This window comes from Atractosteus spatula, chromosome 3 (genome assembly GCF_055471065.1).
Source record: "Atractosteus spatula isolate fAtrSpa1 chromosome 3, fAtrSpa1.hap1, whole genome shotgun sequence".
NCBI lineage: Eukaryota > Metazoa > Chordata > Actinopteri > Semionotiformes > Lepisosteidae > Atractosteus > Atractosteus spatula.
This window is the reverse complement of record NC_142708.1, coordinates 44,350,861-44,376,024: the sequence shown is the minus strand read 5'-3', so window position 1 is coordinate 44,376,024 and position 25,164 is coordinate 44,350,861. Positions and strand designations below refer to the sequence as shown.

At 34.8% G+C, this 25,164-nt stretch overlaps 1 protein-coding gene across 1 annotated transcript in view; it reads left to right on the top strand.

Annotated features, from left to right (window-relative positions):
* Nucleotides 1-14,502, top strand: part of cntnap3 (contactin associated protein family member 3) — a 438,191-nt gene extending 423,689 nt beyond the window's left edge. The window contains exons 22-24 of the mRNA XM_088910414.1: nt 5,978-6,196; nt 8,733-8,804; nt 10,030-14,502. Coding sequence (XP_088766540.1) covers nt 5,978-6,196; nt 8,733-8,804; nt 10,030-10,226 — 488 coding nt within the window. The 3' untranslated portion in view covers nt 10,227-14,502. The remainder of the gene's footprint in view (nt 1-5,977; nt 6,197-8,732; nt 8,805-10,029) is intronic.
* The last annotated feature ends 10,662 nt before the right edge of the window (nt 14,503-25,164 follow it).

Genomic DNA, 25,164 nt, shown 5'->3' with positions numbered 1-25,164 from the left:
ACCCCTGACTGATTTCACACGCGCAGCGACTCCCCAGACCGTGCCTTTAGTAACCTCAAGGCCACTTTATGTCAGGATCCAGTCTTAAGAGTCCCGAACTTTAAACAGAGGTTCATCCTTCAAACAGATGCCTCCGAAAAGGGCATAGGGACAGTCTTATCTCAGGAATTCAATGGCGAAGAACATCCCATCCTATACTTGAGCAGAAAGCTACTGCCCCAGGAGCAAAAATATGCTCTCATGGAGAAAGAGTGTCTGGCCGTCAAGTGGGCAATCGAAACGCTGAGGTATTACCTGTTGGGCAGGGAATTCACCCTTGTTACGGATCATGCACCATTCACCTGGATGAAGTCTAATACAGAGAAAAATGCCCTTATCATTTCGTGGTACAATACCGGGCGGGGATTGCCCACCAAAACGCGGATGCTCTCTCCCGACAACATCAATTGGACGCTAAGGGGATCCCCTCCAAGCTGAGGGGGATGGTATGTGACAGTGAAACACACCTCCCACTAGACTTCCTACTCAGCGGCACGTGGGAATGTGCAGCTTCCACACCTGACGCCAATCAGCGCTGGGATTTAAGATCCCCATGTGCCCGCAGACGGGGTTCACGGTAGAACTGAATGTGTTCCTCTCACAGCGACACAAACTAATTTCTCCACTTAGAGAAAGATTTTGCTCTTGTACAGATGCAGCCATTCAAAACGCGTGAGGAACATCACGGTACCAAGCAGTGGGCGTGCCGCATCCTAACGCGGCATGACGCAGTATCACTCGTCATGTGACGTCATATCGGAAAGTATCCGGAATCACCTTGTAAAACCGCCAGGAGGAGCCAATAAAGCTTAACCTCTCATGTACAGCATTTGAGCTTTTAAATTTAAACTGTGTATTACTGCATGTTAATCATCAGTCATTAAAAAGTTGGTATATTTTATGAAAGCAAGATTGCTCAGTTGGGCAAAAGTACACAACCTACCTTTAACCTAAATATTTTAATTATGCAGAAATATTTTATGCATCAAAGCCTTTACCGAAGATATTACTAATAGTAATAATAATGAATGACCTTGGACGAGCTGTAAACTCAAAGTATTACGCTGGTCCACATTATTTGTAATCGTCATTTAAATGAAAAGACTTTATTTTTTCATCGACAAAAAGTAACACCACAGAATTTTGTTGATCTAACAAGGACGGGACATTAGCTAGCCAATAGGATAAAGGAATAAATGACTTTTTTTGTTTATTTCATTAGCACATTTATTTGAACATTTCCATCGATTGTACAAGCACTGAAAAACTGTCCAATCCCTAGTTCGTCGGGCATTTTCTTTTAGTATAACAGACATAAAAACTCCCTTGCTTTTAACAGAGAATTTCATAATTTCTAACAACGAAAATTATTTAAACTGCGACACTTATCATTCAATCAGAGCTCAAAACATCACAAGGATCCTCAAGAGCACAACAAAGACTGTATTAAAAGATACTTGTATCAGATACATGAGAATCCAAGCTTTTTTATCTACGCTTTCTTATCTATACTAAGAATTAGTCTTTAAAATTGATCACACAGCAAAAAGTCAAATTTCTGGGGCGTCCGTATACCAGAGATTATGGTACCGCTTCAGAAGGGTGTCAGCTAGTCAGATTCCAGGACCGGAATTATCTGTTTTATAATCGAGAATATGTAATCACGTATCTAAAGAAATTAATAATGATATTAATTTAAGGATCTAAATATCTAAATATATGTATCTATATAGCTGGTATGATTACTGTATTTCACTTTCTTTGTAAACACGTTTTGTTAACACCCGAATCGCAGGTGGATTCTGTTTTTTGGTCTGTTATGGTCTGTAGCTCAAATCCTGCTTAACTAAAAATTAGACACAAGAAGAGTATTATTGGACAATGTTCTGGCAGAATTTCTCTGTAAACTGAAGAGTTATAGGGGAGACAGGCTGTGTATCGCTTCTTTTGATACTTGTAAAAAAACATTCCAATGTTAATGCGACATGAAAGATAATGTGGTGCATTGGTCGTTAGTGAAAAGATTTTATCATTTAATCTCTTTACTGTGCACATTTTAATCCGCTTAGTATTGAATATTTATGTGGAATTCTACCACTAAAGGGAAATTTTAGTAGTTAAGCATAAAACGCAGAGGAGCATAACGAAGGTCATAAAGGTCATAAACGATATTAATTTAGGAACATAAACATATTATGTAAACTGTATGTTGCTGTTATTGGTATTTTAAAGAAAAAATACACACCAATACTCAATTTCTCCTACAGTATATTGACATTTTTTATATTTCAAAATAACATGTTCGTACTGTACTGTATGTACAGTACACAGCGGTACCGCAGGTTGAACTGTAGGGCGCAAATCCACCCGAACCCAAAAGCCCAACATATTAATGTGCATTCGCCTGGCGCTGCACGGTTTTCATCACTCTCTGCGGGAGTGCTGGCTGTGACGAATTAAACCGGTTTCACAGGTATTTTCAAAGTAGAAGGCAGCGAGTCTTCCAGCGAAAAAGACACCTCCCCCCCCTCCAAAACCCCTTTTTTTGCTTACAGTAGTAGTACTTAAGTACAGTACAGTAAGTACAGTAAGTACTTACTGTATAGTACTTACTTACGGTAGTACTTCTGGCGTTAAAAAAAGCTAGGTGTTAGCATAAACTATCAGTAATCAATAATATTAAATTTAGCACTGTAATAAATTGTGCTAATAATAAATTCTATTCTACTCTGAGAATGTAGGGGGGAGGAAGAATGCCCGTGGTCTTTTCACTGATAAACTTGTGTCAAGCTGTCAACAAAAACCAGCTGTCAAAAAAAAGTTTTTTTTTAAAAAAGTCAATTGTGTCTCCATAATATTGCTATTTTGATATTGCTAATTGCTATTGCTACAGAGTCTCTGTGTAATGTACATACATTTTGTCTCCAAATCCACCACCACTTGTATGAATTATAGCCCTGCCAAACGATGCAGATTCCGCTGCAATGGTTGTGTGCAGGAATTATTCAGTATGGCATCTCCATGTTCAAATAAACACTGCTCTGTGTGCAAATGCAAATGCATTTAAAAAAATGAGGCAGGGAAGAAATAATACCTCTTGGGGGATATCCTCTATATCCTCTTGGGGGGAATATCCTCTTGGGCGATATTCTAACAACAAGTGATTATAAGACGATCTGTCAAAGTGCAATGAAATACAATATGCTGGACAGTATGCTTCTCAAAGTGCTTTATGTGATAACAACAATAACAACAACAATTTTACAAGTCCTGGGAGGAGGAATATCATCAATATTAATAATAATAATAAACTTTATTTTATATAGCGCCTTTAAAGGTGGCTTTTTAAAAAAAAAACTTTTATTAAATGCGTTTGCATTTGCACACAGAGCAGAGCAGTGTTTACTTGAACATGGAGATGCCATACTGAATAATTCCTGCACACAACCATTGCAGTGGAATTTGCATCATTTGGCAGGGCTATAATTCATACAAGTGGTGGTGGATTTGGAGACAAAATGTATTTACATTGGGTTGCTGTAAGTGGAGCACTAATAAGCCCAAAGCTCTACTAATTATTTATATAAAGAGAATGCACCTGACAAGCTGGACAGTATGCTTCTCAAATCGCTTTACAGGATAACAACAACAATTTACAAGTTCTGGGAGGAAACATATGATCAATATTAATAATAATAATAGTAAACTTTATTTTATATAGCGCCTTTAAAGGTGGCTCCTCAAAGCGCTTTACAGTATAACAACCGATGAAACAACAGTGGCTGGGGGTTGAAAATACCTGTGAAACTGGTTTGTTTACAATGTACTGTAGGCACAGAGTGTTACACCAATGCATTGGCATGTTAAAGCGATTCCATTGAGGAGCCGGGCGCGATAATTGTTTTGTTCCTTGATTTTCTGATCTGCAAGGCCATTTGGCTGCAGCGAATGTGAATTCTGTCTGAAAAAATAAAAGTATTTTAATCAAGATTCCCTTATAAAATTAACTTGAAACAAAACAAAAACTAAAAATAAGATACAATCTACAGACATTCACAACATAAACATATCTTAAAAAATTTACATATATTGTTAAATTATTACTTTAAATATATACTTTAAGTTACTGAAACAGCCAGTTAATAAAACCGTTGCAATTTTGTTCTTGTTTAGAGGTGGGGATATTCTGACAACAACTGATTTAAAGACAATCTGTCAAAGTGCAATGAAGTACAATATTATGGGGGTACCTTTAAAGCGGAGACGACGAAAATAAAGTTTATTATTAATTTGCTGGACAGAGAGGTGAACATTATTATGCAGAAGACAAAGATAACGATTTACGTTGCATTGCCAGATTGTCATGTTAAATACTTTTTTTAAAATTAAAATTCAGTCTATACAGCAATCGCATATTTGGGTACCGTTTCATAAAACTTTCATGCTTAAAATGTTTAGGGAGAAATGGAAGACTGGTGCGTATTTTTTCTTTAAACTACCAAGACCAGCCATACACAGTACAGTTTACGTACATACAGTAATGTTTATGTTCCTAAATTAATATCGTTTATGACCTTCAGATGCGTTATGCTCCTCTTCTTTTTATGCTCAGCTACTAAAATTTCCCTTTAATGGTAAAATTCCATATAAATATTCAAAACTAAGCAGATTAAAATGTGCACAGTAAAGACATTAAATGATTAAATCTTTTCACTACCAACCAATGCACCACGAGTGCCCCTGTCGGTCATTTTTTGGCCAGCCAATCACTTACCCCGGTGCCCTGCGGTGGCTTGTGGGTAGTTTACCGTACCGCGGGTTTGTACCGTGCATTTTGAATGGCTGCATCTGTATGATCAGTAATAGACAACATGGCAGAGTGTTCAAGACTACGGTATGTCAAACACCCTGTTGTCTCATTTGTGCAGCAGGGTAACTCATATTGCTCATTTGTCTCATATCTTCTTTTTCTTTCTCCTTAAGCTTCATTATTTTTGCTAAGCACCTTATGTATCCTGTTGATATTTTTTATAAAATAGTAAATAATTTTTGTTAGACTGTGTACAAATAATATTTTAAATTAATGTTTATTAATTTGTTTCTTAATACAATTTATGTCTTGAAATATTTATTTAAATAAAAATGTATTCTATGATTGTATTGAAGAAAATCTAAAATCAATAAAACCATAAAACAAAGTGAGTTAATGTGTAAAAAACTTAAATATGAGATTTCATAAAAATGTAAATAAGACACAGTTCATTGTCATCCCTAAAAATCAACAAATAAAACAGTAATCATTTAAAACCTAAATGTATGCATCTAAATATGAGACTTTTAAATACAAAGACTCAGTGAGAGCAAAAGCACCAAAGTTGAGTCCAAATCCTCCTATAAGTACATTATTCTTACATTTTCCACACAATTCTACACCCACCATTACCATTCCATGTAGGGTGGACCTAGAACGCACTCCCATTCCCCCATTTATATGCATTCTGAAGGGAAATTGTAATTTATGCTTTTTTATATAATTTTTTTTCATGAACTGTTTAGCATGTAAATTTGAGTGTTACCTCTATCACTGAGCCTTGAGAGAAAAGGTTATCATTAAAAAAGGGTTTTTGTCATTTTGTCATGTCGATTACAACTGAATGGTAAATGCTTCATATTTGTGTTTGCAAACATGCACTTTTGAATGAAGTAGGTCCTTCCTATTTCCTACTTATTTTATGACCTTTGTCATCAATATAGATATCGGTAGTGGATAGGTAGACAACTTGTTTATATTAAAAAGATCTAATTTAATATGGCTTCACAAAAAGGAGAACAAACACTTTAAGATATGAGATATATAAAATGCTAGAGAGAGGTTAGAGTATTGGATGAAATAAGTTATTTTACATATATTACAGATACTTTACATATATTTTTTCAGAAAGTGATGACCTTGACCCAGAGGTTTCCAGAGTGAACTCCCTGGGATTTAATGGGTGCATCTCCGTGGTGCAATTTAATAACATTGCTCCTTTGAAGGCTACCCTGTTTTATCCAAGCTCAAGCCCAGTCATAGTGAAAGGACACCTGGTAGAGTCACACTGTGGATCTTCTTCATCATCAAACCCTTTTTCAGCTGAAACTATACATTCATCATCAGGTATGTATCAAAGAGAAAGACGTGTACTGAAAAAATATTAAAATGTTTTTTATTTGATATTTATAAAAATAATGTGAAGATATACTATATTTTATATTTACGATCATGTGAATAAATACTATTCAAAGTAAGGAAAGTACAGTAGCCATAACATTTGCCACGACGTGCATGATGCTTGTCATTACACAAAATAAGTCCTTTTGCTCAATGTTGTGAGCAGGCCCTCTCCTCTTTAGAACAAGCCAAATTTAAAGAACTCATAAAATATCAAGCATTCAGTTATTACTCACAATGCAAAACATAGCTTACAAATCAGTTGAGCATTCTGTTCTTGTAACTGTCACATAATGTACTGCCTGCATCTAATCTCTTTAATTATTTATTTTTTAATTTTGTAAAACCACGTCCCCACTGGCAATGTCTGTCTTATGGGTTTTAGCATCACTGATGGCAGGAGATATCTGATCACACTACAGTATTCTCCAAATGAAATACAATACTTGAAAATTCACCACCACATGCAAGGCAGCGTTCCAGATGTCACAAAGCATTAGCATGCTTTTGTGTGTGTCCATAAGAGGCTGCCTGCTGATTTACATTTGACTGTGTTTATGAAACAGCAAATTTGAATTATTAAAGAACCAGGCCAAACTCAGAGATACTATCAGGAAGTAAGTCCTTAAAAGTGCAAATACATGGACTGGCATCGTTACACATTTTTGTTGCTGTTTTTGGTGTTCAATAATTAAACAGAGATGATTATAATAATGTAGTGAGTAAATAAAATGAATATTGCAAACAGTACTAGTGTGTAGTGTGTGTATGGCAGCTAGTATGGACGCCTCCAATAACCTGGGTCTTGAATTAATTTACAAATTCCCCTGGGGTGTCTTCAGTGTGGAGTTTGCATGGTCTCTCAGGGCTGGATAAAGCTTTTAAAGTCAAAAGTCCATAATTTTAATTTAATTTAATTTACCTTAACTACAGAAAACAAGGTTTATAAACTTATAACTGTATAGCAATATAAATGGTTTATTGCTGTACATTTATACGTTTATTAGTTTTATGTTTATAAGTTTATAAATGTACATTATTTCATGTTGTGTTAATGTTTTTAGTAGATGAATCTGCTAAGGAAATGTTAACAACAGAGCTTAAAATTCCTTAAACTCTCATCTTAAAAATATACTTACAATAGATATGTTACCAATTCTTGAAGACAACTGTCTGTTTTCAAGACAAAGTTTTTCTAGGTTTTGACACATACCTAATTGTTAAAGTGTCTGTAATTTAACATGATCATGAGAATATTACCTATAACCCTTCAGGCATTGAGGCATAGTGGTTAGCATTCCTGTCTCACAGCACTGGGGCCCAGGGTTGATTTCTGAACTTGGGGTGGTATCAGTATGGACTTTGTATGTTTTTCCCATATTTGTGTAGGTTTCCTCTAGGTGCTTCGGTTTCCTCCCACAGTTAAAAGACACACTGGCACATTAATTGGCTTCTGGAAAAATTGGCCTTGGTATGAGTATGTGCTCAGTGATGGACTGATGCCCTGTCCAGGGTGTATCCTGCCTTGCACCCATTGCTAGCTAGGATAGGCTTTGGCTCCCTTATGACTCTATATTGGATGAAAAAGTATTAGAAAATAGATGAATATTATATTTATGGAACAAGTAATAGGTTTATTCCATGCTGAAAAAAAGAAGAAAGAGAACACAACGTTTCGGCAGTGGAGCCTTCTTCACCTGAAGAAGGCTCCACGGCCGAAACGTTGTGTTCTCTTTCTTCTTTTTTTCAGCATGGAATAAACCTATTACTTGTTCCTTTGCAGCCTACGCATGCTGACACAGCTACCCACCTGAACTATTATATTTATGGTTTACTGAAATCAATTTTAAGTATTAGAATTAATCTTTTTAGTATATTTATAGCATTCAATAGATATAGCTCTTTTTTTCATCTGTGTTGTTTGTATATTTTCAATGCTTAATAGTTTACATTTCCTTCTTATGATCTACCATTTATGTTTCACCACTTAAGAGCTCACTGAATAATTTTGTATTACTGTATTATTAGTGTAACATGATCTTTTTGTGTGGTAGCATGGTAATATTCTGGAATGTATCCCATAACTTAATTCATTTGAACATGTATTTGGAGTGAAATTCTAATGCTTCACTTTCATCAGGAGAAAACAAGACTCATACTGTATGTCAGTTTTGTATTTCAATGTGGTGTAGAGTGAATTGCACACACTTATGAAGCACAAAAATATTAAAACACTTGATGAAAGGAACAAAACCTACAAAAACCTACACAGTTTCACAAATAACTACAAAACATTATTCCCAAATAAAAAAATAGTATTTAATGCCATGCTTTGCTTACATTAAAAACCTATAGGAAACAAAGCTTCTCAGGAAATAGTATACAGAATATTTTGTGAGCTGAGAACATAGATGAATTTATTTATTCTTAATTTTCTGTCCTGTTCTAAATTTTCTGTTCTGCCTTTTTTTTCCTGCTTTAGATCATTCTGGTCCAATAGACGAGGGTCAGCCAATAGTCAATGCAATCAGGAGTGACTCTGCTCTAATTGGAGGTAACAGGGAAATTAGCTGTAGCCAGAAAAATATTATTTTACATTCTGACAGAAAAAGGATGACCAATGGCTTACATTAGATATATGCTAAAACAATGTATAGTACAAACTTTTTTTACTTTTCCACAGGACTATTTAATGTGTAAATATGAAGTCAAGAACAGTTTCAATAGAACAGCTTATGGAAAAATAAACTTTAAAGATGATCAATGGCATTAAGATGCATGCATGAATAGGGTAATTAAGTTCCTACATTAAATCTGCAGTTAAATATTCAAAATTAACAGTTTAATAATTAAAATATGACAGTTTAAATATGACTGTAAAATTAACATTAAGAAATGTGTATTACAATCTGTGCATTTGTGTACATCAACAAAGTTTTAAAAAGTCTATTTTAATAATAATAATATAATAATAATAATAATAATAATAATATACTTATATAGCACACTCCACTCAAAGCTCTTTACAGGTAATGGTGACTCCCCTTCACCACCACCAAAATGCAGTATCCACCTTTTTAAATATAAAATAATGAGTGACTAGACATTTCTTCTGAAATGAAAATGTAGCTTTGTTGAATTTATTAACTAATTTATTTATTTTTTAAAAAGGTACCAGGAGGAGGAGTGGTAATAATGTTACAATTAATAATAGTATTAATAGACTTCATTTTAATAGCATCTTTAAGTAACTTCATGTTTAGTAGCTATGTACTGATGAAGACATTCCTGCTAGACATTTTTTTTTATTTTCTCAGTAATCAAGCATGCTAAGTTCAATTACATATAAATATCATATGTTTCTTTTGTACTGCTGTGTATAATTTACTTTAACTGGATATCACCAATGCGGAGCAAATCAACAAAATAGCTGAAGAATACAATTACAGCTGGAAATCCAATTTTTTTTTAAATTAAAAACATAGGGTTATTGTTCGATGTATTAAAGTCTGCATTTGAGGTTATATTAAATAACTGTTTCTCATTATGAAGATTAATTGTGATTAAAATAAGTGAGGGTATTAAGAATATAATACAATACTAATCTTACGGTATCATATCAGAGTCTTAACAACCTTATAATGCTTTCAAAATAAATAAAAAAGTATAACTGGAGTAAAGCAAGGAGGTGTAGAAAGGCATTTTAATTTTTTTCTCAGAAATGTTTTTATTTGAAATGTGAAATTAATTTGTGTCACTGAATTGATCTTAATTTACAGGTGTCATAGCAGTTGTCATATTTGTCGTCCTCTGTGTGGTGGCAATAATGGCAAGATTCTTGTATCAACGAAAGGAAACATTTCAAACCAGAGAACCTAAGGGACCAAAGCCTGAAGACAGTACTGACTTTCCTTTCAATAATGAGCCCAACTCACACAATACATTAAGTGAAAACCAGAAGGAATACTTCATATGATAAATGTTGCCCTCTTTTAACAATCAAGCTAAGCTATGGACATGAATGCTTTGCCAAGACTATCTAGAGACATCAACATGTGTATTGTGCTTTATGCATAAAGGTTCATAACTGTAAAAAGCAGTTTAACTGAGATGTGAAAAATTCAAATGTTCATCTGTTGTATTTCTGTTATTATTTTTGTAAATAATACAGCTTACTACAGACTGGTAGATATAAAGGTTTGTGATATTGTCATTCATTAATTGTAAATATTCTGTAAAATGTAAATGTTAAAGTAATGTCTTTATAATCAGAAAGTTTCGTAATATTTCTTTCAAATTAGTTTTAATTATTTGTTTAAAACGTGATTAAATGTTTCTACAGTGTTAAACTGGATATGCTAACATAGTTGAAATATGTCAGATAAAGGAAAACATTTCAAGTGTGTGTTGAATGGTTGAGTTTTAAATTTAGTTGCTGTGACACTTTTTATGTTTGCATATTACTTTAAAAAATGGTGCCAGGCATTTTTTGTTGATAATGAGTTAATACCCCATTTCCATATGCAGCTGAATTTAAAAACACATTAAATTAAACTTTAATTATTCAGTACAAGCTTCATGGACATTTGGGCTACTTATTTATGGTTTTGTTAAAATCTGATATCCAATAATTTTAAAGACCAAGTGTTTGAACATTACACTACAGTATATACAACTGGGTACTGTAGGGTTAAAAATCATGTAAGTGATTAACTGATAGTAGATAGTTCTGTATAAACTGTAAAGAATTACAATACAAGCATTTTTCCATCAAATAACACACTACCATATAAATAGTAATTACTATTTCTAAATTCCAAAATGTTTTTAGCAAATTTACCAAACATGATAATTGAAATTTAATAAAATCTGCATTATGCCATTGTAATACAAAATAGCTCATGCTTTAAGCAAACACTATGTGGAAGTTAAAAACCATAATAAATAAGGTCATGACCATATTTACGACTATTACGGGAACATGGTGATTATTATAATTTTTTTGTTTACCAGGTGCAACTATCCAGTTTACAAAATATACACAGGTAAAATCTTATTCAGCTATTTAATACTGTATTTCAATACTTTCCAAGCTCAATAAAAAATAAATAATGAAAATATTTAAGGCTTCAAGTACTAAAGAGAAGAGAGGCTAGAAATACAGCCTCGTATAAGAAAGCAACATCACACATGGTAATTATTTTCTGCTCTTTTCACTGGTCTAGATACACTTGCTATGCATGACAATTTACACACAACAAAACAGTGTGTAGCACATGGTAAATGAGGAAGCAATGAGTCCAGAAATCTGAGGCACAGATGACTAAACATTGAGCCATGTCAAGGATATAACAATGGCACAGGCTGCCTCCTAAAATTACAATCTTGCATTAGTTTCAGACCCTAGTCTGCAGCCCAGTGTGAGATTATGCAATGCTAAAAAAATTTTATAAAAAAAATGTTTATTTTTTTATATTTTTCATCATAGTCATCATAGCAATTGTGCTTTGTCACATATGAAATGACATTTAACAGACCTACGAGCAAATGTATTAACTTATTTAAATGCAAAACCTAATTTTATGTTCTTGCATTTAATGCTCTATTATATGAAGTAATAATGAAAACTGTAATAGCCTGAAGTAAATACAGCAGTACTGTATGTAAACATGAATTACCATATGACTTTTATTAAATAGAACATTAGCACAGTATGTCACATGAATAACAATAATAATAATAATTGCTTACACTTATATAGCGCTTTTCTTGACACTCCACTCAAAGCGCTTTACAGGTAATGGGGACTTCCCTCCACCACCACCAATGTGCAGCATCCACCTGGATGATGCGACGGCAGCCATAGTGCGCCAGAACGCTCACCACACATTAGTTATCAGTGACACTTTACTGAGGAGGAGGAGAGCAGAGTAATGAATCCAATTCACAGGTGGGGATTATTAGGAGGTCATAATTGGTAAGGGCCAATGGGAAATTAGGCCAGGACGCCAGGGTTACACCCCTACTCTTTTCGAGAAATGCCCTGGGATTTTTAATGACCGCAGAGAGTCAGGACCTCGGTTTTAAGTCTCATCCGAAGGATGGGATGAATGAAGTATAGTACTAGCCAGGTTTCAATCTGCTGCCCCTCGGGCCTCATCCACAAAACTGAAACCTTACAGTGCACTAGCAAACAAGTCTAGGAAGCCAAAAGAAACGTGGATTTAAAATGCCTTTCAGACTAGTCTACAGTAGGTTACATCACAGTAACAGGTTCACCCCGAATGACCCATGTTACTAACACAGATACCCAGTACAATAAAAGAGGCCCAGTTCCCATATATTCACAATAAAACAATTAATGCCTCTTTTGGGGTATTTTTGTGCTTTTCCTTAAAAATTAAATTGTGTGTATTTCAGGTACAAAAAAAATGTCATTTCTGTGATTTAACATTGTTTAGTTATAGGCATCAGTACCTGTTATCCCTTAACTTACTGTACACTCCACCCCAGGATCAGTAGTGTCCTCAGGTCACTATTAATTCTGTCGATGTTTATTATTACCCAGTAAAAAACAACAACAAAGAAATAGAAGAAGTAGAATCTCTTTGTGCTTCTAAAGCAGATAACATTTGCATTTCTCTATTTATTTTAGCATTTTCTCCTCCTTCACATTACTAGGATTTTAGGCACAACACTAACGTGATTATACTGTATTTGTCATGCTGCATTGTTTCTTGGGTTTAATTCTGTATAAGGCATTATAACTGACACATCTTAAACTTATACAGTCATTCATTCAGTGCTTATTTAAAATATGCTTACAGTATGCGGAGATGAAAGGTAACTCAAGTAGCCTGACATATACTCTAGTAAAGTGACTTATGGAAATGGGGTATAAGTTAAAATTAAGCAACAAGAATGCTGCATCTATTTTTAACACTGTAAGGTGTTTTGATCCATGTTTAAGTTATTCATACCTTTAAATGTTTTGAAAATCAAAAATAAAACCACAGGTTTTAAAATGATTTATTTTTTCTTTAGAAGACACAGCGTGAGTTAATACAAAACCCATAATACTCAATATGGCATATTTGAGTCTCCTCAGATTTGATAATTAAATTTGATTTGCACTTTTTGGCTTGAGTATACAGCTCACAAAATACTGTATTTTTGAGTGTTTTTCTTCTGATTATTGTAACCATGCAGATTGTTACACATTCCCACAATACACTCATAAAAAAGAAGTATATTTTAAGGTAAAACAAAAAAAATAGGTATTATACAGTGCCTCTTTAGGAAATATTTTTCATGTCTGGTCATATCCATCTTATAGATACAATTTTTGGTCTGGCTCTCCAAAGGTAATTAGTACTATTAAATGTATACTGTACATGGACTGGCCAGTTCTTGTTGCCTTAAGAAATATAGCATGCTATAATGCTTTATGGTCATGCTTTAACACTTTATGGTTGTTTTTTTGTTTTTTATCTGTTGGATTTAACAAGCAAAGGACACAGTTTCTGAAATAAAAGCAGGTTACAATACATTATTGACCTGTCTGATGTAGTTTTATTGGTGTATATGGTTATGGTTTTAAATACTTTGAAAATTATGATTCCCACTTGATTGAAATCATTCTCGATGAAAATACTATTTTTGAATGAATTAAATAGTTAATAATATTCAATGCTCTCATGGAAAAAAAATAATTGTGTTCAGAAACATATGCAACAGAGATATTTTCTTAAAGTTTTAGATATAATTTTGTGATGCAGTTTTCACATTTATTATTTTGATATTGGCCTTTTCTTGTAACTCCTTTGGATGTAGATTAACTCACTGTAGCTGGTATATCTGGCCTGTGGCAAATTATGGACAGAACCCATCTGACAAAAGGGAGGAGGGAGAAAATTTAGAAGCACAAAAAAGGATGTATGAGTTATATGTAATTTTTAAACCTTTTTTGAAAATCATTGGGTATAAATTCCTGTCTGATTTATTTGTCAGTCTGGTATCATGTTCTGTGGAAGTTAGTGTAAAACATGCCTATATATAAAGTATTTGTTTTGGGGGTTCTGAATCTAGTTCTTCTTGAATGTTGGTGGTTTTGAAAGTAAACTAGTTGTTTGTATGATAACTTTTCTTATAATGATGGAAATTATTGAAGAACATCCTGACAGGCAATTAACAACAACCTGTACTATTCAGATGAAACATTCTTTATTATTAAATAATTCTTTTGAAAGACAGTATTGTTTTCTGCCTTTTCCTGAAATTAACTCTAATAATAAAATAACAGTAACTAAAAATAATAAACACAGTACATATTTTAAAATATAATATATACATATCGATATATAATAACATAAGCAACAGAAATTAACATAAAATTACATAATAGGTGTAATTATAGGTAAATAAATGCTGCATCTAAAACGTTTGTGGCAAGTTTAAATTAATGAATCAGCTGGCTTTAACAACATTTCTATCATTTGTTAAGATCTCTAATAGAAATAAAAACGTTTTTTTTTATTTTTTAGATGTATTTATGTAAATATTTTCATATCCAAATTATATAATTAATTATATTTTTTCCCTGATGATAGTTAAAAAAGCAAATAAGTGTCTGTATATAGAGATGTAGTTGAGAGAGACATAATACACACATTAATGTACCCATTTGAAAGAATGGAAATGTATTCTGTAACCTCACAAAAGTGGCAAACCCTAAATGTGAATAATAAATCCTGTACTATCCTTTTCCTGATTTTAGAGATCAATGGATTTATGTAAATAAGATCAGAAATCCTGGCCTGTAAAACTGCATCCCATTTCCCAGTACTGACCCAAGTAATTAAAGGCCAATAAGTCTAATGTCTATTATACATTATGCAAGATTATGGAAAAAAATTACTTAAACTTAATGAGAGAATCACTTATATGGAAATAAAGTTCTATAGAATAGTCAGTTCTTTCAACTAGCTACAACATTAATGGACACACACAGTGCATATGATGTATTTAGATGTTCTGAAGACTTTTAACAGTGTTACCCATAAAAGACTAATTTTTAAATTACAGATGCTTGGCATTGAGGAAAATGTGTGCATTTCAATTTCCTAATAAATAAGAGACAGTACATATAAGGGATGAATGTTCAAATTGGGATGATATAATTTGTGGAATACCACAGGGATGTGTATTAGGACCATTGATGATCCTAATTTTTATGAATGATACATTCAGTAGGTAAACTATTCAAGACTGCAAATGATACCAAACAAATTATGTGGTTTAGCAAACACTGTAGAAGCAGCAAATGAAATTCAAAAAGATTTAGATCTAATTGAACATTAAGCAAACACCTTGCAACTGGTAAATGATTAATGAAGACATGCTCAGCATTTTGCATGCAAGTAGTAAAAACATAAATTATAAATAGTAAATTGGAAATAAAACGTATCTATAATATGCTACTAATAAAAAAGATGTTGTTGTTTATGGTCAGATTTAATTTGCATCTCCTAGAAAATGTGGGAAAGCAATATAAAAAAAGAGTGTTAAGTTATACAATCAAAAGTGGGTGGCATGGTGGTGTAGTGGGGTAACATTGCAGCTTCTCAGCTCTGGGGCCCAGAGTTCAATTCCTGGACTGCTATCTGTGTGGAGTTTGTTTGTCTCTTGCTGTGTTTGCATGGGTTCCCACCACATGCTCCAGGTTTCTAACAGTCCAGAGATATGCTGGTAGGTTAACTGGTTTCTATAAATTGGCCTTGGTGCAAATGTGTACATGTTTGTGTTTGTGTGTGTGCCCCTTGGCATAGGCAAACTAGGCAACTGCTAAGGCCCCGTGGCTGCCAGGGGGGCCCCTCAATGTGCAACACAACATATTTTTAATTGGTTCATTCAAATGAGAGTGACAAATTCAATATAGTGTCTCTTTCTGTAGCTGCTGTGTTTTATCCTAATGAAAACCTCGTGAAAAACTGGCCAATCATAATCAAGAACGAAATGAAGCACAGCAAAGCATTGTAGGAGAAGCAATCTCAAAAACGGGGTATGCCAAATGAAGTCATTGTAATAATGCACAATATGTGTAACAATGTAATAACTTGTATTTCATTTGAGTCCGTCAGATCCATGTAACTAGTGAATGGTAGATAAGTCACATTTTCAAACTAGACACATAGACAACATGAAGTGTTTTTACTAGAAGTTAAACTAGAAGTTTCCCGCAATTGTACACATGCAGTGTGGGTAGCCTGAAAGTCTGAAAGTGAATGTACAGTACAAAAGACTGTTCAGAAATGATACATAATTGGCATTAAAATGCATTGTTTTCATTGCTGTTTCTCCTGTATTTCATTAAATGGGAATATTGTAAAATCACCCTCTAGCCCTTCGTGTTGCAGTCACTCTCCCGGTGACAGTGGCAGGAGCAGAGGGGAGCTTATCAGAGCTCAAGTTGATTAAAACATACCTAAGGTCAGCCATGGCACAAAACTGTCTCAGATGTAACTGGTGTCCTAATTCACCTAATCATCCTAATTCATGTTCAATGGAGCTCCGGTTTAGTAAATTGGGTATCCATGCTATAACTACCACATTCTCATCTTGCAAGAAAATTGTTATTACACAAGAAGCATGAGGATCTGCTGGACTGTTGACATGTCAAAATGAGCTTGCAAGAAGTGTACTAGGAAAGGTCCTGGGATTTGATCAATGTAGCACTGTACAGCCAGGTTGCCATCAATCACCACAAATGTAGTTCTGTAGAAACTAAGAATCTCACAGCCCAAACTATCACACTTGGATGATGGTGTATTGATCTTGGAGTGGTGTCATGACTCATGGATACTCAGATCATGGACATCATTAAAGGCTGTAATGTTTTGCCAACTTAAAAATTGCAGGAAGTGAACACTACAAACTGAAAAAAGAGTGTGCTGACTTAATGTTTAATCATTTCATCACTTGTACCTATTCAACCCTAATTAGGGGATTTAGCACTTGTGCAACAATCACAATGAGTAGCATGCGTAGGTTTCAAAGGAACAAGTAATAGGTTTATTCCATGCTGAAAAAAAGAAGAAAGAAAACACAACGTTTCGGCCGTGGAGCCTTCTTCAGGTGTAAGAAGAGAGAAAACACAACGTTTCAGCCGTGGAGCCTTCTTCACACCTGACTAAGAAAAACTAAGAAAAATACCAAAACAAAAGCTTAAGATCCTCTTGGAGCTACTAAGTAGACGTCCACTTTTATTTGGTTATACACACTAGACATCTAAGCTGCTGCTCAGCTTCACAATAAAGTCTCCCTTCAAGACTCTTCCCAAAGATATTTAGTATATATTTTATTATATTATATATATGTATGTGTACTCGTACAGATGCAGCCATTCAAAATGTGAGATAAAGTGCTGTACTGCTTGTTTAGCGTGATATACCACAGTACGTGATTGGCTGGCTAAAATGACCGACAGGCAGCACTTGTGGTGCATTGGTTGTTAGTGAAATGATTTACTCAAAATTTTACTAGCTGAGCATAAAAAGAAGAGGAGCATAACGTGTTTGAAGGTCATAAACATTAATTTAGGAATATGAACATATTATGTCAAATTTAAATGCCTGGTATTGGTAGTTTAAATAAAAAAACACACCAGTATTCCACTTTCTTCATAAACATTTTAAGCATCATCATAGTCTTTCATTTGGTTACATACTTTGGTTAGTTTGGAAGTTTTTATGTGCTCCTTCTGACTATGTTAAGTTTATATACTTCATAAAAAGTTATGATGTTTTAACCTTTTCTGTGAATACTTGTGTTCCTTATCGCAGTAAAAAACATACTTTTTAGAATTTGATTATTAGGGAGTATAATATGGAATCTAAAGAAATTAATAATGATATAATTATATTCATATAGTACTCTAGGCAAACGTTCCAAGGTCAAATTCTTCCAGGACAGGGGTACCTTTAAAACGGAGACGACGGCACCGAAAATGTTTTGGGCGCCCTCTCTTTAAAGCCCTGGCCAAATACGAAGACAGTACATACAGTTATAATTCAAACTGAATGAAAAACTACACATCCCAGTTACCATGGTGGGCCTTGTGATCATTGCGTTTAACCAATGAAACAGGGCGAAAAATCAGTCACATGACTTTGGGGCTGAGTTTCAAAAGCTTAACCTATCAGCAACAAAGCGAAATCTACACGATAGGCTACCTCAAACTGTCAGTTACATGACTGTGTATGTCGCTTAAGCCACTCCTATTTGGCATTTTAGTTATTTAGTTATCCTATTGAAAATTTAGGATGTTAAAGTCCTAGAGGTGTAAAAAATACAAAAATGCACATGAGCAAAAAGTTTTAGAAATGGAGTAGGTTTCAGGTTTGAAATAAGCAAACAGAAAAAAGCCATGACTATACATAGTGCAGAAAAGGGATTCAGGAACACTTGCTTGGATATACAAAAAAATCACAAAATGGTGTATGTTACAAAAGAACATGCAAACATGAAACAGTGAGGAATCAGAAAATGAGCATGCATAAAAAACAGCAATTCTGTCAGTGAGCCCTAAATGAATTAATAGCAAACATGGTTTATGGAGGGCTTCTCAGATAGTTAGGTATTCAGGTAGATTGCCAGGCAAAAGGATTTGTAAATATATTTTGTTAAAGCAAGTTAGTTTTTCGCAACACATAAAAGACATTTTTCCAAGAAAGTTTAGCCTTTGTCACTAATGAAACCACTAAATAAAGACATAAATATAGAAATCTAAAGATTTTTTTATTCAATGTTGGTAGCAGGATGAACTGTCAGGTTTAAAGATTTAAATGCACTCAGGGTACGTGACTGATATCACTGGGGTATTACTGGATACTGAGGATACTGAGGATTTTGAAGTTGACTCGAAACCTGATAGGAAGCCAGTGCAAGGACTTGAAGATGGGCGTAATGCATTCCGATCAGGATTCTGGCTGTCAAATTCCAAACATATTGGAGATTGCTCAGTGTGGATTTAATTTTCCCAGTGAACAGGATGTGCATTTATTAATTCTAGAACAAAAAGCCTTTCTTGATTTCTCTAGTTCCTAGTTTCTCTCTCTTTCCTAGCGTTAATCCCGCATCAGCAGGGTCTGCTTGTTGGCAAGTTGTCAAGATTTGGTGGTTTGAACCAAATCTTTGAGCTGACGTTGCCATTAATTGCGACCGAGAAATACTTCAACCTGCGCATCACTCCACCTGCCGTCAGAGTGGGAGTGGGGGGGAGGAGAACAAAGTAATGTAGCCAATTCATAGAGGTGAATTTTTAGGAGGCATGGGAAATTTGGCCAGGACGCCAGGGTTACACCCCTACTCTTTTCGAGAAACACTCTGGGATTTTTAATGACCACAGAGAGTCAGGACCTTGGTTTTACGTCTCATCCGAAAGACGGTGCTTATTTACAGTATAGTGCCCCCGTCACTATACAGGGGCATTAGGACCCACCTGGACTGCAGGATGAGTGCCCCCTACTGGCCTCACTAACACCTCTTCCAGTAGCAACCTCGGTTTTTACCAGGAGGTCTCCCATTCAGGTACTGGCCAGGCTCATACCTGCTTAGCTTCAGTGGGTTGCCAGTTGTGAGTTGCAGGGTGATATGGCTGCTGGCTAGTTCCTAGTTTCTCTAGTTCCCTTTAAAAGAAACTATTATTCCACAATGCAGTATTAGCAGTTACATGGTCAGTATTTACATATGATATTTGTGATTTAAAGAAATGAACACAAGCAGCTTTTGGGGATTTAAGTGTTGGCTGAGTTATTGCAGGATATAAGACTAGAGATGTTGGTAGGAAAAAGATCATTTAGGGAAAGTTGAGGAATACACTGATAACAAAAACACTTCCTAATGGGGTTAGGCATACTTTTGACGAAGATGATGAAGTTAACAGACTGTATGTTTACATAGATACTGAAATGAGGATTGTATTTTAGATTGTGTGTAGTTGCTAGCATTGAACTGTGTGTTGGATGCACATGAATTGAAGGAATGGGCAAACATAGCTGATGCTGATCCACAGAGCCAGCATCTTAAGATGTTTATATTTAGAGGCAATTTGTTTAAATAACTAACTAGGTATGGATACTGATGTGCAAGAGAGGTGGAAAGGCTGTTTCCTTAAGCCAGCACTATAAAATAATTTATCCTCAGTGAGATGCTGCCATCTCATAGTGGGTTTCTAACACTGTGTATAGTTCCATCCACACAGTGCCCTTACTTCCATCCATTTTCTAATCTCTTTATCCAGTACAGAGGATTTGGAGCCTATCCCAGTAAGCAACGGACACAAACCAGAATACACCCTGGACATAGCGTCTGTCAATCACAGGACAGACAAACAGACACAAACACGCACACACCAGGACCAGTTTTCCCATAAGCCAATTAACCTACCAGTATGTTTTGGAGTGCAAGAGGAAATCATATCACACATATGGAGAAAAACCACGGAACCCAGAGAGAACATGCAAACGTCACGCACACAGGACAGCAGGAACTGAACCGAGGGCCCCAGTGCTGCAAGATAGCAACGCTAACCATTTCACCACCATTAGGAATGGATGGATATCTTAGTTATCTTTCTAGTTCAGAGGTTTGCATTCATAATTTAATTTTGAAAGCCACTGAGACATCAGGTACTACTGTTGTATTTATGAAAAAGAAACAAAATAAAAAACATACTAACAACTGTGCCATCCTATTTGTTAGTTAATACATTTTATTTTTATAAACAGTTAACATTGTTAGCAAAATATTTTGAATTATATTTTACCCTATTTTTTCTTTAAGTTTGTATTTAACTTATTATATGATAGTCAGATTTAATGTATATTTGAACAATGAAAATATATTTTAAGATGCGGGGAAAAGTGCAACAATTTATTACAGTGCTAAATTTAATATTATTGACTGCTAATAGTTTGTGCTAACACCTAACTTTCTGAATTAGATGTATTTAAAACAATGAACTAAGTGTAACATAACATTCAGAAATACAATCGAGAATAGTTTTGTGGTGTTTGTATAGATGAAACGTTTCTAAAATGTATAACAAAATTAAAGACGATTAAAATTTGTAATCTTTCCACTTGTAATGTCATTATATATATAACATTATATATACAGATGCAGCCATTCAAAGTGCGCGGCACAGACACCGCGGTACAGATACCGCAGGTATGATGACACGGCATACCGCGGTGCGTGATTGGTTGACCGACAGGGGCACTCGTGGTCCGTTGGTCTGTCGTAGAAAGACTTACTGTAAACGTCTTTACTGTGCCCGTTGTAGATATTGATTTTACCACTGAAGGGAAATCTTAGTAGCTGAGCATAAAAAGAATAGGAGCATACTGTAACGCGTGTGAAGGCCATAAACGATATTAATTTTGGAACGTAAACATACAGTATATAGCTGGTCTTTAAAGAAAAAAATACACACCGTTATTCCATTTCTCCCTAAACATTGTAAGCTTCGAAGTCTTTAACTAACGTGATACCGGAGTCAACAAGCATACTTTTAGAATTTGATTAAAAGGGAATATAATATGGAATCGCGTATCTAAAGAATTTAATAACGGTATGATTATATCCGTGTACTGCGGCAGGGCTGTGCAGGGCTGTTTCGCCTGCCTGATCATGCGAGCTCTCTTGTAGCCTACTGGTCTAGGTGCGTGACTACCAACTGGTAAGTTGTGTGTTCGAATCCAGCTGGTGCTGAACTTTTATTTTAACAAACATTTCTTCGAAAAAATAGGTAAGCGATATTATGGACAATCAGTTGACTTTTATATTTCAAAATATCGCAACATGATCGATATTTGCGATATTTTGAACATATCTTCCCTTCTGACAGCGGTTCCCGCTTCTATTGTGTGTGTGTGTGCAACAGTAAATTTTTATAGAGAAATGGAGGCTGGACAGTATGCGTTACAATATAAACATTTATATTGATTTAAATCGTGTTCTGATTTAAATCGCAAACGCGTGTTTAATTATGTGTTTTTAATCATAATCAGGCTAATGCATTTCTACAGTTTCTGTATGAACCAGCTTAGAGGTTCATACAGAAAGACAGCTTGTGTTTAAATCGAGTGTAAGGTAATTTATGCTTCTAAAGTCATGGTCAGTATTATTGTACTGTGCTGTACTGTGTCACATTATTTTATAGCGTTTTTATTGCGTTATTAAATCCGGTGGCGCTGTGTTAGTTTCCTGACTCACATTATTTAAACTACCACATTGATCATTCATCTCTAAATAAACTTTATTTTATATAGCGTTTTAAGCGATTAGATAATTAGATTGCTCATAAACCTAATCGCTTTTTCTACATAAACACAGCGTGATTGCTCTCTGAAAATGCTTTTCCTTTATTTTTAAAGTAGGCTCAGATTTCAACTATAGATCGTATTATTATAAACTTTCTTGGAAAAATGTATTTTATGTAAACCATGTTTGCTATTAATTCATTTAGGGCTAAAATACGTTCATTGTCTTCCAATCGAGTCGAGTTGACATTGGAAGCCTGCCACACCCGGACTGTTAAACCAACGCATTAGCACGTCAAAGCCCATTGAGCCAGTATTGGCTTTAGTATCCCCCCCTTCTCCCCTCAATTCAATTCAATTCAAGGTGTTTTATTTGCATGACAGATGGGTACAAGCAGTGTTGGGTATGTATATTGTAACGCTTACGGCAGACAGGCACTGTGTAAGAGCCGGCGCACCAGAGCAGCGCACCGAGGGAGCGTCTGCATTTCTAACTTAGTTTTTAAAATTAGTCAAGCAATATGAAGCATCTCCTTTTACTTAGTGCCTGAGCATAAAAAGAATAGGAGCATACTGCAACGCGTGTGAAGGCCATAAACGATATTAATTTTGGAACATAAACATACAGTATATGGCTGGTCTTGGTACTTTAAAGAAAAAAATACACACCAGTATTCCATTTCTCCCTAAACATTTTAAGCATCGAAGTCTTTAACTAACACGATACCGGAGTCAACAAGCATACTTTTAGAATTTGATTAAAAGGGAATATAATATGGAATCGCGTATCTCAAGAAATTAATAACGATATAATTATATTCATGTTGCAAAAGAACTGCAACGGACATAAAAACTCCCTTGCTTTTAACAGAGCGTTCCATAATTTCTAACTACGAAAATGCCAGGTGAAAGGATTTGTAAACATATTTTGTTAAAGCAAGTCAGTTTTTTCCACAACACATAAAAGACATTTTTCCAAGAAAGTTTAGCCTTTGTCACTAATGAAACCACTAAATAAAGACATAAATATAGAAATCTTAAGATTTGTTCTATTTAATGCTGGTAGCAGGATGAACTGTCAGAGTGTATATTTTGTCGCAGAGTTGCTGCAAGATGTTAACAGTGAAAAAGGTATTTAGAAATGAGTTATTTCAAGATGAAAATTTTCAGAATAATTGCAAATCTAGCAGGATAGAGAAAGCACAGAAAACTGGCAGTTAGATTGATCAGATTAGTATGAAAAGTCATTTAGCAAAGGGAATTAGAAGAGTGACAAACTAGTATACTTTAGATCTTTTTTTCTGAACCAGGGACAATCTGATCATGTTTCCCTATAACAATAATAAAAAACTTTATTTGATATATCACCATTAAAGGTGGCATCTCAAAGCAATACAGTAGATGTAAAAACAGATAAAAGGACCACAGATTACAAAGTAAATGCATATAAGAAAGACAAGCAGTTAGAGGTGCTACCAAAATTAGAAAATGAAGCAGATACAGACACTAAGTCTTCTGAAAAGAAAGGTTCTGAGGTTAGATTTAAACTGGCCTTGGTGTGTGTGTGTTTGTGTCTGTCTGTCCTGTGATGGACTGGCGCTATGTCCAGGGTGTATTCTGTCTTGTGTCCGTCGCTTACTGGGATAGGCTCCAAATCCTCTGTACTGGATAAAGAGATTAGAAATGGAAGTAAAGGCACTGTGTGGATGGAACTATACACAGTGTTAGAAACCCACTATGAAATGGCAGCATCTCACTGAGAATAAAATATTTTATTATTTTATTAAAATATTTTATATCTTAAGGAAACAGCCTTTCCACCTCTCTTGCACATCAGTATCCATACCTAGTTATTTAAACAAATTGCCTCTAATTATAAACATCTTAATATGCTGGCTCTGTGGATCCGCATCAGCTATGTTTGCCCATTCCTTCAATTCATGTGCATCCAACACAGTTCAATGCCAGCAACTACACATAATCTAAAATACAATCCTTATTTCAGTATCTATGTAAACATACAGTCTGTTAACTTCATCATCTTCGTCAAAAGTATGCCTAACCCCATTAGGAAGTGTTTTTGTTATCAGTGTATTCCTCAACTTTCCCTAAATGATCTTTTTCCTACCAACATCTCTAGTCTTATATCCTGCAATAACTCAGCCAACACTTAAATCTCCAAAAGCTGCTTGTGTTAATTTCTTTAAATCACAAATATCATGTGTAAATACTGGCCATGTTATACTCTGCATTGTGGAATAATAGTTTATTTTAAAGGGAACTAGAGAAACTAAGAACTAGAGAAATCAAGAAAGGCTTTTTTTCTAGAATTAATAAATGCACATCCTGTTCACTGAGGAAATTAAATCCACACTGAGCAATCTTCAATATGTTCAGAATATGACAGCAAGAATCCTATCAGGGATGCATTACACCTGTTTTCAAGTCCTTGCACTGGTTACCTATCAGATTTCGAGTCAACTTCAAAATCCTTATCCTCCTTATATACTGTCCTACAACTGTTATTATTGATCTCCGAATTATTGTACTTGACATGACTTCATTCAGCCTTTCCTGATCGTCTATGACAGG